This window comes from Glandiceps talaboti, chromosome 12 (genome assembly GCF_964340395.1).
Source record: "Glandiceps talaboti chromosome 12, keGlaTala1.1, whole genome shotgun sequence".
Classification (NCBI taxonomy): Eukaryota; Metazoa; Hemichordata; class Enteropneusta; family Spengelidae; genus Glandiceps; species Glandiceps talaboti.
In genome coordinates this window covers 16,684,821-16,702,950 of record NC_135560.1, presented here as the reverse complement: position 1 = coordinate 16,702,950, position 18,130 = coordinate 16,684,821, and the positions used below count along the sequence as shown (strand labels likewise).

Here is an 18,130-nt window from a genome sequence, read left to right as displayed (position 1 = left end):
GTATGTATACAGTTTTGCACTGGACTGCATTGTATTGCACTGTAATTTGTTGTCTTGCACTGTATTGTATTGTATTGTACTGCACTGCACTGCACTGCACTGCACTGCACTGTACTGTACTGCACTGTACTGTACTGCACTGTACTGTACTGCACTGCACTGTACTGCACTGTACTGTACTGTACTGCACTGTACTGTACTGCACTGTACTGTACTGCACTGTACTGTAAATTATCCCACTTCAAAGTTGTAGACTTTGTAGGATGACAGTCCAGGATTATTGTACTTTTTTTTTCACAGAGAGGTTGTAAAAATTTATTATATGAAAATTCCAGTCAGGCTTTTTTCTGCCTTAAAGAACAGCTGTATTGATTACTGCTATCAACCTACATATGACTTTGTGTGATAACATATCACTTTAGTCACTTATTCAACTTTAAAATCTTGTAAAGAAGCCTGACTGCACTAACAATGTACATGTTCAGCCATTTTGATTTTCCCACAAAGCACTGCAGGAAATGACATCACATTTACCTCAATTTCCATGTCTAGATTAACATAGATACTCACCGATGACAGATACGACACCTCTTGCTGAACCTTCTATCACATTGTCAGGTAACTGAAGATCAATAAGTCTCTCATATAGAGCTTCACCTTCTTCATCTTAAGTAAAAAGACATATAGGTTACATAATTTTGTTCAACTTGTCCACTTTTTATTATTTAAAGTGACCAATTTGAATGATTTCAACATCGTTGACACACCTGTTAATCATTCACTAAATGGGAACAATTAAAAGGGTGTGTCCACAATGATGTATCTTGTCTAACTCCCAATCTAAAATACACGAGTCCCTTTTCAAAGAATGAAACTATATAGAGTAACTTTTCACTGTGTTCATATTTGTGACCTAACTAGTGCAGTCTAACCATTACTTTGTAATATCAACTACCACAATGATACAATAAAAGTTGTTTATTTTATACAACAAATTGTTTTAATTCATTTGAGAAATTAGGAAACAAACAGAATAGTATCTGAAATGTTTGGAATTACATAATGAAAGCTATGACTAAATTACTGCATACTACATACAGTTTCCTCTGAAGTCTAAAAAACATTAAACTCACCACTAGGACAGAAAAATGAACTGTATGTGTATTCCTCTTCTATGCCCTCTGGCTGCAATCAGAAAAAATACATAAATTTCACAAAGTCTTCTCTTTTTTTATCACATTTTTTATTGAAAGGGGCACATGACGAGTATATGTTTTTCAGTGTCATTTTTCAGCATAGTTCAAAGGCATTCGCAATATGCTTCTATCAGAAGTATAAGTATAACTTAATAACCACTGAAAATTAGCTGAACTCAAACATTAAGATATAACTAATAAATGATTTGATGATGTAATTTTTTATGCAAATTACAAAATATTGAAGACATCCCTACTATGAAATCAACTGTTCTAATAATGTCAGAAGACAATTGTAATGTCACAGATGGCATGCATTGACATTAACATTATAGTTTTATCATGCTTTTATGAAAGTATTTTCACTTGAGTATAAAAAAAAAGTTTTGTAAGCTCAGCTTCTGCCATTTTCAGACATACATGATTCTACAGTCTGATATTCATTTAGATTTGAAACTACATGAAGTATGTTACACACGCCCTATCATGTCACTGTGTAACAGATGTTTCTGTGTTCAGTCATTTACATATACCTATACACATCTTCCCCTCCCACCTCCTAACATGCAGACCCTGCTGAATGTACTTCATGTCATTGTCCTAATAATCAATTCTTACCTCAACTAAAAGCTTATCAGAGAGTGCATCTCGGACACCGATTTGATCACTCATGATGGCTTCATTGCCACATATCTCTGTAAAGTCTTCAGCGGCAACAGACTCAGCATGCACAGTAATTGGAATCTCGCCAAGTGTACTTGGAACAATGTAGTAACTAATAGTTTCTGATTCAGAGCCACACACACAAATTCTCTTCACTGCAGCTTCTTCAACCATTTCAAAATCATCTGTTATGGTCAATGTTAAATCAATCTGTGAATAAAAGATATGGCAAAAATGAGTTATGATCAAACTACTTAAACACATGATAATATTTCTATATCTTGGTATTGTGTTAGCAAATCAAAGACTGATAATAAAGTAGTTATTATGACACTGACATAGTTATCTTGGTATGCTTCATGATTGTACAATGCACAGTGAGAATTGTATTACATTTCATGATTTTACAATGTGCAGTGAGAAGTGTGTTACATTTCATGATTTTAAATTAAAACTGAGAATTGTGTTACATTTCGTGATTTTACAATGCACAGTGAGAATTGTATTACATTTCATACTTTTAAAATGAAACAAACATGAAATACAGCTTTGAATTACTACAATCTTAAATGCTATACTTGCTGTAATTAGAATGTTTTTTAATGACCAACTTGTAATATTGTACACCCAGAACAGTACTGAATTCCCTAGTCTCAAGTTATTCGTCCTAACAAGGTTTGACTGTACAGTAGCAGAATTCATTGCAGGGGTACAAATATGAAATAAAGTGCACTTACTGTCAGACACTGAGACACATAATTAAAGACAGAGACAACCACTGGTACTTTTTCTCCACGGATAACTGAATATGGTAGTGTGTAAGAGAGAAAGAATGGCTGGAAGGCTGTCAGATGTGCTGTCTCAGACACACCTACACCATCCTGAGATGAGGTACAGAAACCAGAACCTATCCATTCTGTGATAGTATGTGGCACTTCTACATCAACTGTTGAACTTCCAGTCTCACTGCATAAGAAGTATAACAAAGAATTGAAACTTTTCAACCATGAGATGAGAACTACTATGGTTCAATGACATGACCTCCATTCATCCACAACTTCAACTTGCCCTATAATTTCTCTAACATCCATAGCCATGTTTTTGTGAAGTGGGTTACTACGGTATGAATGGCGTAATATCAATTTCTATGAATGGCATAATATAGTGATCAAAAACAACTTACCCAATAATTTCTAACATCCATAGTCATGTTTCTGGGAAGTGGGTTACTATGAATGGCATGATCTCAGTTTATATGAATGGCATGATCTCTGTTCATCTACAACTTACCCAATAATTTCTAACATCCATAGCCATGTTTTTAGGAAGTAGATTAACAGAATCTCGCACCCCAATGGGCTGAGATGGAATATCTCACATAAGTTAGGGGATTTTTGTCCCACATGAGCTGCACTTTTTCTCATGTCCTTTTTTTTTTGTAGGAAAACAAGTTAAAACCAAGTTATTACTGATTGAAATAACAACATCAAGGATGTCTTTACTTTGTGTGTATGTTTTGTGTAACATAGTTCATTTAAATCACATTCATTCCAACTAATTCCAGACATTGTAATATTGAGATCAAGGCTTCATTGACCAATATACTAAAACTTACGGTACTAACAGTAGTACTTGACAAACTAAATTTGTAAACATTAGTTAATTTATTGCAATATATATACACAGAGTATGACCGAAAATTCTTATTGCTGTTACTGCAGCCAGAGCTCAAGGCACACAACGCGATGGTTCACTTTCAAACATCATGACCATATATAATATTGTCAATGCATGAATGTTTACAATTACAATTAATTACTAGTATGTACATGCGCATAAAATATCAAGTTTACATTCCATTTTCGAGGTCATTGGCAATGTCCTCCGGTTCCACTATGTATAGTCACAGAACCGGTACATGTGGTGGCTCGATCATAAAGTCTGTTGCGAGCCCAGGTTTAAGTGAAAGTTATTTTTCACCTGAAGCGTGGCCTCTAAGAGTGAACAAACAATATCTTCTGAGGAGTTTAATTTCTCCAATCACACCAAAAACATCAGAATACTACCTAAATGTGTTGCCAATATTTATCATCTTCGGCGTGGTGTAAACGTCAACACTATTAGCCCATTCACTTTGTTATCACCTGCTGGAGTGTATGTAGTTCTGGTTCTACATTACATGTTATTCTATTTGTCAATCAATACCTATGCCTGCTGACTACAGAGTGTTATACACCAATCAGCAATAGGTTTATGAAACAAAATTTCACTCGTGCATTGATACAGAGTGTGAGATCGATTTGATCTCACACTGGCTGTCCCACACTCTCAGCTTGCAGAAACAGATTTCTATGAATGGCATAATACAAATTTCTATGAATGGCATAATCTTTGTTCATCTACAACTTACCCAATAATTTCTAACATCCATAGCCATGTTTCTGGGAAGTAGGTACGGATTTCTACTAATGGTGTAAACTCTAAGTCATCGCCAATACTATCTGCAACGTCCACATTTTGTCTTGACATTACAGGATCTGGTTCACTATTTTCCATCATTGGCACTGCTACTGGGCCTGCTAATCCCACCTCCTCTTCTTGGAAAAAAAATCAATACAGTGAAGTAGTGTAAATCTCAATATATTAAATTCAGACACAACAATCTGAGCTGAATTAAAACCATCGGAGAAAAAGATAGCACATCATACTCTGATCTAGTCTTGCATGGTTACCAACACTCTCCACCCCCACACCACCCCAACTCCCTTGCTAAGAGTATTTTTTGTATAATCTCCTAATAAAGACAATTTTCAACAAATTTATATCATGATTTCTATTAATATATACAGAGTTGAATTAAATGAAAATTTGGAATCATTTTCGTCCAATCAGTGACTGTCACAGATCTTGGCAGTCTCGGCCATGATGCAACCTATCAGTGGTAAGGCTAGGTAACTATGACTTACTACTGTAGAGTATGTGTACTCAGTATTTTACTATACTTGTATAGATTGTGGAAGACTTTGAGGGAAGCACCATGGTCTGAACAGAGTGATTTACGGCAAAAAATTCCAACTTTTCAAATTCATAATTTGTGTGACAAAAATGAAACAACCTTCAAAATCAGACTATAAGACTTATTGAATACAATCATATCATTAATATCTACAGTGGTCGTAAACCTAGGTATTTTAGCTAAGAGAAAATTTCGCAATCTTGTATGGCTTCTTTTGGCTCTGAGAGCCACACAAACATAGAAACTCTGTGTTTTTTACAAATTTCTGAAGACAAACATGCCACCCTTGTGCCAGAAAAGGATTTGGAATGAACACTTTTGGTAATTATCAAAGAAGTTCAGTCTCCATGTTAATGTATTGCTTTCTGAACTATTGTTACTGTTGTATGTACGGAACAGTGTGTTGAGTGAGTGAGAATGTAGTAGGTGTGTTACTAAACATGTTGACTGACCGCGCTCGTGCAACAGCATACATCAGTTTCACTCATGCCTGTGGGTCATCCCGATACAGGCTTCGCTGTGTTGGGGGGACCCACAGTCCCTTGAGGAATCTGAGACATGTGCTGTTGTCCACGCGATCAGTCACCATGTGTATAACGATAGTTTGGAAGACAGGTGGTAAGGATTTGGTGGTATCATAACATGTGAAAAATAGAGAGAGTTTGATATAAGTACAAAAAAATGTATAAATATTACCACTGTAATAAACTCTTCCACGGGGTTGATGCTGATAATATGTACATGGTCTTGTTTCCAACACTGTGTTTGTCATGATAATCAAATTTGCATTCTGAAAGAAAATAAGGCAGATTAATGATTCACCATTACAAGGCCAGTTCATTCTAGCCTTGTATCTATATGGTCATAACAGAATTTTGATATCATGACTAACATTTCCCAAACATTTTTTTTTTACTTTTATGAAGCTATGGACAGAAAGACATCACAATTGCTTTTTGGGTATTTTTAATTTATCCTGTTGGGAGATGATGTCAATAGCGTCTCCACATGATTAGAACCAACTGATACATGTGACTGCATGATGAAATAGACATTATGAATATTAATGAACCTTTCTCAGTAGATGAGGAGTGGTCAATCACAGACAGATAGATTTCATAGATGTATCTATGGTGTGCTGAAAGTCACTGCTGGAAATCGTAATCTAATTTAAAGTGGCCATATGGATGAGGATTGGGTATTTAGTTTGGATTTTTAATTTACAAAACAACTTGATCATAACTTTCTACTTTAAGTCTGTGTTTGTAACTCAATACATTGCAAAAAACTATTTTAAAAAAAAAACGTGTAAAAAGTTTGTTATTGTACTTACAATAACAAACATTTTACACAATTTGTACTGTTTTGCAATTTTTTGAGTTACAAACAAGGACTTGGCATATGTTGTTTCACGTTGAATTTTCAACTGGAAAGCCATGGTAAAAAAAATTTTATAAAATAAAAATCCAAAATAAATACCCAATCCTCATCCATATGGCCACTTTTAAGGTTTGAATACACAACCATTACAGGAAATGATAGTTGTGATGAGAGATGATAGTCAAAAACTCTACATGACTAGATACAAGGCTATATGTTCATTCATAACGGTACTTTCTCCAGCTACCCTAGCTCTCCTTACTACACATTAATAATGAACAACACATTGACAATATTCACTTCAAACACTGCCAACAGTTTTAGAATACATTGGTAATTCATGGCTTACCTCAAAGGCTTTCAGAGAGTCATCAAAGTTGGAATAGCCTCCTCTACCACCATACCATGGAGAACTTTTCTTTTTCCGTAATTGGCCTGCAGTACTTCTTTTTTCCCACCATGGCCCTCGTGGAGAGGGAAACTCACCTTCTTTATCACAGTGAGTATTTCTACCAAGGTAGACATATGATTTTGACAGATCATACTCATCCAAAGTACTGAAAACCTACAACAAAGATAGATAACAATTTCTACTATAGTTGACTATGTATTCCTAGCCCAAAGTGTTCATGTCTAGGGATGACCCTGGTAACAAAACTCACTGCTATCCAAGAAATGATGAAAATGGGTATTCAGAAACTTGTTAGTGTCAATAATATGGTATTAAAATGTTAACAATGCTTTCATAAAACCTTGTATACCAGTGAGATTTGCCTGAACTAAAGGAGCTAATGTCTGAGTATGTAAAGAGATAATACGTACACAAACCTGAACATATGTTATACCTGCCTTAAGTCAAATCTAATCGCAAAAAAATTGTTTAATTCTTGATAATTACCATATCTTTTGTCAGTTGATTACTTGATCTCATCAAGTGGACACTCTTGTCAACCACACCGACAGCACAGAGTGAACCAGGGGAAGCTGACAATTCAAGCTGTGTTGCAGCTCCAGGAAGTGCTTCACCATCTTTGAATTTCAAATTCACCTGGAGTGAACAGAAAGAGAAAATTTACAATCTTTCTAAATTGAACTCTTAGATATTCTTTCCCAATGTTTTTCTCTTACAACCAAGGAAAATACAAGTGACCTAAGGGGCCTTGTATTAACAAGTCATGACAAAACCCCTAGGATCACAGATACTTTCCGGCTGAAAGAAGAAAAATTTTGGAGAACAATAAAATTATACCTCCTCAAACATAATTTAGGAAAATTAGGAAAATTAATGGCAAGTTCAAACACTTTTGACTTAGTTTGGTCACTGGACAACCAATGACATAGTTGCGAGTTGTCGTTATGTAGAACCAAAACCAGTTTTTAGTTTGAACATGTTTAATGTTGCTTGTGAGTGGTATAATGAGTGTGAATCACTGAATGCAAAACAGCTACCCACTGCTTGAAAGTAGTGTCCTCAGCTACAAAAAGTATAATAGTTATACTTATACCGATGTATTACAACCATTCATACAGAAAAACAGGAACCCATGCACAATGCTACATCACAAATATGGTAAATGGCTACAAGCGATTGCACAGGAAATTGGGCACCAACGTTGCTACATAACTAACTATTACAATGGCTACAACTAGTCGCAAAGAAAAATGGGTGGCGGCTAACTGCATCAATTTTCAAACTATATAATTATCAACTTGCTACGGTTACCAGGACAACCTGAATAAGAAGAGTTTTATCAGTCAGTCATTCAGTGCCGTAAACAGGCTAGAGGGAATTATTTCTTTAAGCATTTGCACATATCCAGTTAGAAAATACAACTATAGATTGAAAAGTATATAAATTTCATTGTAACATCCGCCATTTCATTAATCATTTAGCAACAGAGTGCCTGATTTTTCCTGATGACTGCAGGCTAGTGTCTCTCACCTCATTATTGAACTTCTTCTTGACTTTAAATTTGATGCTATCAGCTATAACTTCACCATCCTCACGCACATAGTATACAAGTAATACACTATTGGGTGACATATCATGAACAATTGGTAATGACAGTGTAAATGTACCATACGATCCTGGTTCTTCTATTTCCACTGTAGGTTCAATGACTTCTGGCCACCATGGCCAAATGTCTACAGCAAAACAAAGCCAAATCAAATTTAAATCACACTATGACAATGGCAGATCAACTATCGAGACGATTTCTTTCTTTCCTTCTTTGTTAAAATGCGTGTTGATCCTCACTAGTTTGAATACTATCCTACAATGGAGCTCATACATGTACAAGCTAACAGTAACTCTGGAAAAGTATGGTTTTATGCAGGTAATAATAATAATAATAACAAGCAGTCATCGGAGATGTCTCACCCCCTCAATGGATGTTTTCAGAGAATTGCCACAAGTCATTGTAGTGTGATGTATGAGATTCGTCTATTAATCACTGTTGTTATCTTTGCGATATGCATGATTATTTGGCTGTTGCTATGGGCATGGTCTTGTTGCTAGGGAAAAAATATTTTACAGAAAATCTGCAGAATAACACTTCTAAGAACATTCCCACTAAATTTCAGGCCAATCTGCCCAGTAGTTTTGGATTTTCACTTGTTTGACCAAAATTTGGTTGCTATGGGCATGGTCATTGTTGCTAGGACCAAAATGTTTTACAGAAAATCTGCAGAATAACACTTCTAAGAACATTCCCACCAAATTTCAGACCAATCTGCCCAGTAGTTTTGGATTTTCACTTTTTTGATTAAAAATCATGGGGTTTTTTTACCCAAAATGGCTCTACGTCAGCTAAATTGCATCATATCTCAAAGCAAATTGACGTACATATTGAAGTCATAGTTCATTATTCATTTACTAAGTTTGAAGGAAATCGGTCAATGAATTTCCAAGAAATGGCTCTGGACACACGGACAGATGCACGGACGGAGACCAATCTATAAGCCCCCCCCCCCCCTCCCAGACTACGTCCTGAGGGGTAATAATGTACTTTCAGTCTGAGTCCAATAGCTCATAAACTCAGCTTGTGTCACTTTAACAATTATTATTCTTCTGATATCAGAATACAGTGTAATATAAAGTGTGTCTCTGTATATATTTTTTTGTATATTTGTTTGTATTTCTTTATATATTGATGTATTGTATTTGAGCCACACCTTTAATTGCCCATGTCTGGGATGAATAAGTTCTATTGAATTGAATTGAATTGAATACCTACCATACTCTGGGATGCGAATTAATTCATCCTCTGGCTCCAAGCCTGGGTTTCCTTCCTCTATAGGTGTAGCCACAGTTGTTGTTGTTGTTGTTGTTGGTTTTGTTGTTGTTGTTGTTGTTGTTGTTGTTGTTGTTGTTGTGGCTAGTTTTCTTTTATATTGTGGAAATAGTTCATAATCCTTACTGTCTGTCTGTACTATGTCACCTCGTGATATTACCTGTAATAAACAACACAAAAAATAATGGAAGCCCTCTATGGGATAGGTGTGTAGTAATATCAAGTTTTAATCTTAACTGTTTTTGTTGAGGAAAAACTTGTCCCAGTACCTTGGGTTTTTCACCCGGGTTTCCATAAAATAATATCATGAATTTTATCAGAATTTCTCATCTACATTTCGATTTGTCATTCGAATGAAGATCATCAACAAAGACAGATCGAAAGCTCAATGCTGAAAAACAGTTGGACTGCTTTGTGATAACATCCGTGTAAGGTCCCATGTACATGGTGCCGTTTTCAAATGAAAATGTAATTATTTTGTTGAACTTCTGAAAACAAACATACTTGACCTCAGGAATGAGGACGAGGGTGAAGATAATAATACAGGTGCTTCAACTGTGTATGTTTGCACAAGTTCAACAGCATAATTTTCAAATTGTTCAGTCTTTGGTGTTTCCGTGTTAATGGTCAAAGACCCTTGTTGGCCTATAATCGTGTAAACAGAGGAAAGCACATTAAAATGAAAATGCTATTATTGAAAATGTTGTCATGTATAGCAGCCTCAGTCACACATCAATCTGTTTTCTTACCTTGTAAAAGAGTTGTACAAATTGAACTTCCTTGGTAGTGTAGTAAACGGTGAAATCAAATTCAGAGTCCAATGATAGAGTTTCTTTAACAGGTTCTATCTGCAGAAAGCTGCCACTTGGAGAGAACCAAGGCCGAATGTATTTACTGTTACGTGGGTCATACATACTGTGCTCGTAGTTGTATCTTCTTCTATCAGAGTAATGATATGGTACATCAAATCCTGGACCCCTTGCCTATACATAAATAAGAAATTGTCATCAGAGAAAACTACAAACTATAAGTTAGAGTCTAGAGGTAGACAAAAGAGATCTTCATGGATAACTGTGGGTGGAGCCATGTGGGGTGGAAACGTTGCTGAATACAATTTTTAAACAGAACTTGTCGACAACTTTTATCATATCTGAAAAATCTTAATTAACATTTTAAGCTGTTTATTGTCTTGTTGGATAAAAATGAAGTACAAATGTTACATATCAACCCTTTTATTGTCTGACTCAGTTTAAGTGTAAATGTTACATACATTATTAACCATTTCGAGTTGCAAATCCCCATGGTACCTCATGTAAAGAAAACAAAGCAATGCTGATAAAAAAAAAGTGTCCAATTTTTGCTAAGCCAGGTGGTGATGTTTCATGTTAATTACGATGTCTATTGTATTTACATTCAGCATGAAACCTTTCTAAAAATGTAGTTTCCATCTTTGAGACCATTATGAGTTTTCAAAAGTAATATTTAGTGTTCACTCTTATTCGATGTCACACAAACAGATATCTAAACATATTTGTGCCTTCAGCTATGATTAGTCAATCTTCTACTAGGTAGAACTGCCTGTTATTCATATGGCAAGTGTGTAATGTGATTATTGTACATGTTTTGTTGGAATTTTGTATTTTTCATTGCTATATTGGCTTTTTAGTTGGAAGGTACTGTGGATTTCCCACCTGTCTTATTGTTGTATTAATGATGTTTTGATTTATTCAGGAAGGCTATGTAAACCAAGTCCCCTTCCAATTTTTTTATTGGACAAATAAAGATTATTATTGTTATTATTATTATAATCTTGACAGGCTTTAGATATTTTAGGCCTAAAAAAATTATGTGGTTCTGGTTACCCGACCCCACCTAGTTTTTCATAGCCAACCCTAAACTTTTTTATACATATTTGAGAAAAAAATAATAAAATCGCGAAAATTGTGAAGTCTCGCCAGAAGTAGTGGATGTAGTGGATACTGATATCAACTTAAAAAGACAATATAAAACTGTTCTTCCAATCTGTAATGGCTGTACATCTGTTGGGAAGAAACCAATAACACAGAGATCATATGGAAAACAATGGAAAGCATAACTACCTGAACTAGGCACCCACACATGAAAAAAAAAATAAAAAAATAAAAAATCTACCTACCCCACTTATTCTAAAATTGAGCGTACTCGGAACAACACAAGTATATTTTTTTTAGGCCTTAGAGGTTTTTTGAACATATGATTTTATTACTTGGTTATCTAGTTATACTATGGTTCTTTCTAAAACACTTTGGTTGAGAGGCGTAATTACCAATAAACTTAAACTTGTCAAAATCACAACAGAAATAGGGAAAACTTACCTGTATATTCATACTGGTTGTGTCAATAGCTACATCAGGTAAAGAAAACTCTATAATACCATTGACTGAAGTTAAGTTTTTCTCAAATATGTCACCTTTATTGGTGTTAATTTTCAGTGTGACAAGTTTGCCCGAAGCTGGGGAGTCATCTGGATTGGTCACCTTAACTTTGCCATAAAAGGGCACACCTGGTTTGAAGCTTTCTGGTGCCTGGATTTCTAAGGAGAAGGGTACAGTTGAAACTTTGGTTTCTACATGTGAGCCATTAAGACTTATACCAGTATCTGTCTCTGTGAACTCAGCATCCACTTCTAAGTGAGAACTCCACACGGAATAGTTGGAAGACCGTAAATGTAAATCTGCACTGTAAACAGTGAACTTCACACAGCCATCAGCTCCAGCAGTCTACATTCAAAACAGATATATAACAAGATAAGAAAGACAATAAGTAAAACTACCATTGAAGTAAAGCTCACTGTAGACAAGCAAAGATAGACATATCTATTCAACAATTGTAAAAGTGGTGAGCCCACAGTTCAAATTGTGTATCACATGAAATACGTTTTGTCAGTAAATTCAGTTATTGACAAAACCACCCTACCACACTAGTTCACCATATATTTACATACATCCTTCTAGCCACTTTACCTGTGTTCCTGTTCTAACACATGGTCTCTTATTCCTTCCATAGTAATAGTATGACCGACCGGGTATACATATTTTGGCATTAACTTCTCCTTTCACAGGCTGGCCATAGGTATATCTGGAGGGGTTAACAGAGTTCAGAAGTCAGAGTTCACAGCTATGCAGTGTTGGAAATAATCATATGTGGGTGCTTTAGGTCCTCCATTGCAAGCAAGAATGCAAATATAGCTGCAGTTATATTTGGTAAATGCACTTTGAAATTAAACCAAAAACTATTTTTTTAAAACAATGTTGATATATTTTATTGCAAAATGGTCCATAATTCAATCAATAAAAAGCAGATTTTCATGTGTGTCGTCAATCATTCTGGCCAAGCCAAATAATACAAGTGGATTTTCATCCATTGAAGATGCCATGAAGTAAAGCTGACTTTCCTATATTTTACATTACTAAAGCAAAGCAGATGATTGATGATGTTTAATAATGGATATCAAGTTTTATTTCATATACATGTACTGTTTACTACAAGTTAGTTTCGGAGAAGACTTGTAATACCATACATTAATAATGATCAGATTACAAAGACACCATCAGATGATGTTACAATCAGAATCATATGATGATAAACACACCACAGTGGTAAATAGTATCATCTAGCCAAGGCATAAATCGCATGTGTATTTCATTTTTGACAATCTATGCATATACATATTAATAACTACCTCCCGACAAATTTGATAAACGCATTTGAATGTGTGCAGGGTACGTCATTTCACACATGTACTGATGGCTCCTGACAAAATCAATCGTACGTAACCTTTACATGCACAAAGTATAATTGGATGTTGTAGCATCATGGGTTCATGCTAGAGGTATTAATTGTAAAAGTACTTTGAGCACTTTGAAATTATTATTATACAATGGATGGATATACATACACGCCACAAACTTTCACATCTATAGTTTCATCATTGATCACAATAAATGGAGGTGGTTTGATGACGACTTCAAACTTTGGTAACACTGTTAGGAACAAGCAAAGAAAACACTCCATGATGATTATTACTAATGACTGGGTCCCATACGGAAAACAATGTCCCTTTCCTACTGGTACGTATGGAAAACAATGTCCCTTTCCTACTGGTACGTATGGAAAACAATGTCCCTTTCCTACTGGTACGTATGGAAAACAATGTCCCTTTCCTAATGGTATATATGAAAAACAATGTCCCTTTCCTACTGGTACATATGGATAACAATGTCCCTTTCCCAATGGTATGTTATGTCGTATGGAAAACAATGTCCCTTTCCTACTGGTACGTATGAAAAACAATGTCCCTTTCCTACTGGTACATATGGATAACAATGTCCCTTTCCCAATGGTATGTTATGTCGTATGGAAAACAATGTCCCTTTCCTACCAGTACATATGGAAAACAATGTCCCTTTCCTACTGGTACGTATGGAAAACAATGTCCCTTTCCTACTGGTACGTATCATTATGGAAAACAACAGTCCCTTTTCTACTGGTATATATGGAAAGCAATGTCCCTTCCCCACCGAAAGGTACTGAAAGCAATGTCCCCATTCCACTGAAAGATGGAAAACAGCATCCCTCTCCCCCCAGTCTGGATGCCAACTGTGGTCTAACCACAGTTGGCATGTGAGTGAAGGTATAAATCACAACAATACTGTATAGGAACTACACTACTCCCTCCTCAAGGGTGTGGAAATGAATGCATTTGGCATGTGAACAACACATACGTCTATATATGACCCATACATGTTTCAATTTTGCCTGTTAAAATCTACCAAGATATATTTCTGAGTTGAATACTCCTCAAATGTAAAAATTTTTCTTACCATATTCTTCAACATCAAATGTCTGTGTTTGTGTATGTCCTTCTAATGTAGCTTTGATCTGCCAGGTTCCCATTACAGGTTCTTCTGACAATGGCATTTCTAGTTGTGCCAGTCCACTTTCTGTTGTCACATTTAACCATTGCATCAGTCTAACTCCACTTGGATTCTCAATCAGCACTGTAGACAGCTAAGAAAATGATGACAGTGAAATTTAGTGTTTCTTTCATTTTCTACAGTACATGAAGAAAGGTGCTGACATTAGATAGATAAGTGAACTATGTTGTTGATGGCATTGAAGCATGCATTCATATATCATAAGATTTATTTTCCAACACTTGCACGCACGCACATGCACGTATGCACATGTGTGCACATGTGTGCACACACACACACACACACACACACACACACACACGGTCAGTCACACACACGCACACACATAGCATGCACACACACACACACACACACACACACACACACACACACCTTTCTCAATAGCTATACAGCTACTTCTGCTCACAGCTCAGTATTGTGATTATGAGCTAACAATGACTGTTCATCTGTTAATATATGTATCATTATCAGAAGAAAGTTGTACAGTAAAGTTACACTGCAATATATAAATGCTCCTACAGTAACTTACCATTGCAGGGTATGGCAACAATTGGGTTCCCTTGATGTTTAATATTCTGAATTTGACTGTCAAAAAAACCAAAAAACTTTAACTATAAGTATAAGTATTTACAACTACAATCAGTCCTTCCCAAATAATGAATAACCTGGAGAAGATAAAATTTAAAATGTTCAATACATGCATATTAAAGAATCAGTATCTTTACTACAATACTGTAGTTCAAATAGATGGTTGAACTTCGGTCTACACAATGTCATAGCTCAGCAGCTTGACTATTTCACTTGACTATATGTATAGATTCAGCAGAACCTTTCAAGCCAGCATGTCGAATCAGATACAGCCCAGTCTCTGGGCTTAGATGATGTCATTCCATGTCCTAACATGTATCTGCCACCCACATCCCAATCTCTCCTCACTGACTTTACTGACTCCAGGTCAAAGTTCATTGGCACTGTAATGATTAGACCATATGGAGCTGGAAATCTCACACTACAAACCAGTTCAAATTACAACAGGACACACAGACAGACAGACAGAAGATGAAATATGTGCTTTCAACCCAATATCTAACTACAGACTGCCTACAAATCATCATCATAGTGATATCACTGGTGACAGTAGAGGCAGTGTCCTGCACTCAACTTTTGACTGCATGTCCATTTTTTTATACAGTTGAGTACGAAGTACAGCTAGCCCTTCAGCTAGTCTAGGACCTATTAATGTCTTTAGATAGGATTGCCTGTCTGATTTCCTTTTATTTCTCTTTTCAGGGGTCTGTGGACTATATATATTCCCACTGCATGTAAATTATGTGTGTCTTTTTCGTATTCTCTACCACTTCAAAGGTTGAACAATTATTTTATTATTCATGTTTATTTATCACCATCAAAATGGAGTACTTTGGCAAAACACAATCAGTGGTCCGCCAAGTCAAACAACTGGAATTGTTCACCCTGAGGCTGTTGGCATACCTGGGAACTTTATTTCTTATTTCTGTTTTTAGACCAATTTAAAATAAATGACTCCTTCCTCCTTTTTTCAAGTAGTGTAATTTTGTCTTAGTTTTGAGTTGAAGACCTGGGTCTGCATTACTTTCAGTAACTTTTCCATGTCATATGTGTAGATGAATATTATTTTAACTGTTTCTCATAATTTTGAGGACAATAGTGTCATTTTTATAAATTATCAAAATCTCTATTTATAACATCCTTAGCTACCTAAATAAATCTGCAGTTAAGTATTACAATAATGTACTTATATTGACATCATTATCAAACAAAACTATGCATCTTAGAAGCCAGTATACATTTATCTCAAATCAATTTAACTATATCAAATCACAAACAAAAAAACAAACAAACAAAAAGCCATATATATTATATGTACAGGAAAACACTATTTCTCACATTTTGTCAACAAAACTTGTACACAGGATGGATTCAGGAAGTACATATTGTGTGGTGATAAGAAATATGAATTCTGCATATTGTGGGGTCATTCTACTGACTTTGTTTTTTATGTGACAATGGGTTTTTCTCTCTTATCTTTAAACAGTCACATCCTGTCCTGTCCTATTTATACATATTGATATCAACACTGTGTATTTAGAAGATGTTGACAACATGCATGTACTCAATATAAAGTGCACACTAATTATTGAACTTTGACCTTTGACCTTAGCTTAACAGTCCCTATCTGACCCATATTGTTAGACTGTCGACAGTCATTCATGCCTTTTTGGTACATTTTATCTAAAACTAAAGTCGTTGCCTCGCTCCGATCCGGAGCAATACAGATCAACAAGTGCCAGAGGCACGAGCGTCTGTCATCACTCACTGTATCTCCCTTTCTATTACTTATTTATGATGTGACGTCATGGAATTGGGCTTTAGTCTATCGTATGATTTGCATACAATTCACTCAACATTTAACGCATATACATGTACACTACAGCGCAAATTTGAACCCCGTAAATGTATTTTGATGGTCATTATTAAGTAATTTACCTTTCCTATCTTTCTTTGTGAAAGCTTGAAAATGTGCGCTTTTTTGACATTTGTAAATAACGTCATTGGACGACATGCTCATAGACTGTCGACAGTCATTCATGCCTTTTTGCTACGTTTTATCTAAAACTAAAGTCGTTGCCTCGCCTGATATGTTTACTCGCCTGGTGACTCTTGTGACGCCATGTTGATTTTGATTGAGAATGATGTTCTTACTGGTTTTTTAATTCTTTTTACAAAGTTGTGTGAAGCGCTTTGAGATGTTTTGTTTTACATGTAAAGCGTTTTTAAAGAAATAAATATTATTATTATTATTATTATTACTGTTATCGTGTGAGGGCGCGGCAAGGAACAACAGTCGTTCGTGCCTTCGACAATCACAGTTCCTATCAGTATGCATTAGTATTCACTGATACGGAGCGAGGTGGCGACTTTGATTTATATGAAACGTAGCAAAAAAGGCATGAACGACTGTCGACAGTCTACCATATTGTATTAGAGGTGCACTGTTCTGTACAATTTACGAAGAATCTTTACATAAACCAAAACTTTATGTCAGAAATTGAAACAAACCTATATTATTTGGTTATGCATGGTTGGTTTAAAATGTATCATTTTGAGTAATTACTCGTCAGTGATTGGTGGGGGGCCTGCGTACGTCATTGTAGTCTAAGTTATGCATTTATGTTTGCGCATGGGTATATCGTGTCTTTTGCCTCATGTGTCAGGCAGTTGTGTTCAGAGTATGTAGTGTAAACAACGTGTATTGAAGTTCTGAAGGACGCACGTCGGGCGAAGCAGGCTTGTTATGTCACTAAGAAATTGTTCCGGTTGCGGAGAACCAATTCAAGGGCACAAAGGGCTCAGTGGACGTTTTTGTGTTGCCAGAATGGCGGATGGTGAAAGTAAAACAACGGACACGGAACCGGAGAGTACGGCCAGCGAAGACAGCACTGCTTCTACTGCTAACACGGAGGGTAAGGAACTGAAACATCGTAACCGTAAGTCAAGAACTACTGCTAAGCCTGGCGTGCAGACGCAGATTGATGCTATAACAGATCAACTGAACCTTTTAACAAA

At 35.8% G+C, this 18,130-nt stretch overlaps 1 protein-coding gene across 5 annotated transcripts in view; it reads right to left on the bottom strand.

Moving 5' to 3' along the window:
- Positions 1-18,130, bottom strand: part of LOC144443875 (pregnancy zone protein-like) — a 40,538-nt gene that overhangs the window by 13,518 nt on the left and 8,890 nt on the right. The window contains exons 4-19 of one of the 5 annotated variants that reach the window (XM_078133462.1): positions 15,054-15,109; positions 14,411-14,597; positions 13,486-13,570; positions 12,551-12,665; positions 11,903-12,307; positions 10,298-10,531; positions 9,492-9,708; positions 8,198-8,400; positions 7,154-7,303; positions 6,605-6,820; positions 5,572-5,665; positions 4,270-4,456; positions 2,597-2,825; positions 1,815-2,069; positions 1,134-1,185; positions 571-666 (exon numbers count right to left, since the gene is read on the bottom strand). In XM_078133462.1, coding sequence (XP_077989588.1) covers positions 571-666; positions 1,134-1,185; positions 1,815-2,069; positions 2,597-2,825; positions 4,270-4,456; positions 5,572-5,665; positions 6,605-6,820; positions 7,154-7,303; positions 8,198-8,400; positions 9,492-9,708; positions 10,298-10,531; positions 11,903-12,307; positions 12,551-12,665; positions 13,486-13,570; positions 14,411-14,597; positions 15,054-15,109 — 2,781 coding nt within the window. The remainder of the gene's footprint in view (positions 1-570; positions 667-1,133; positions 1,186-1,814; positions 2,070-2,596; positions 2,826-4,269; positions 4,457-5,571; positions 5,666-6,604; positions 6,821-7,153; positions 7,304-8,197; positions 8,401-9,491; positions 9,709-10,297; positions 10,532-11,902; positions 12,308-12,550; positions 12,666-13,485; positions 13,571-14,410; positions 14,598-15,053; positions 15,110-18,130) is intronic. The other 4 variants (XM_078133467.1, XM_078133463.1, XM_078133465.1 and 1 more) reach the window with 4 other exon arrangements.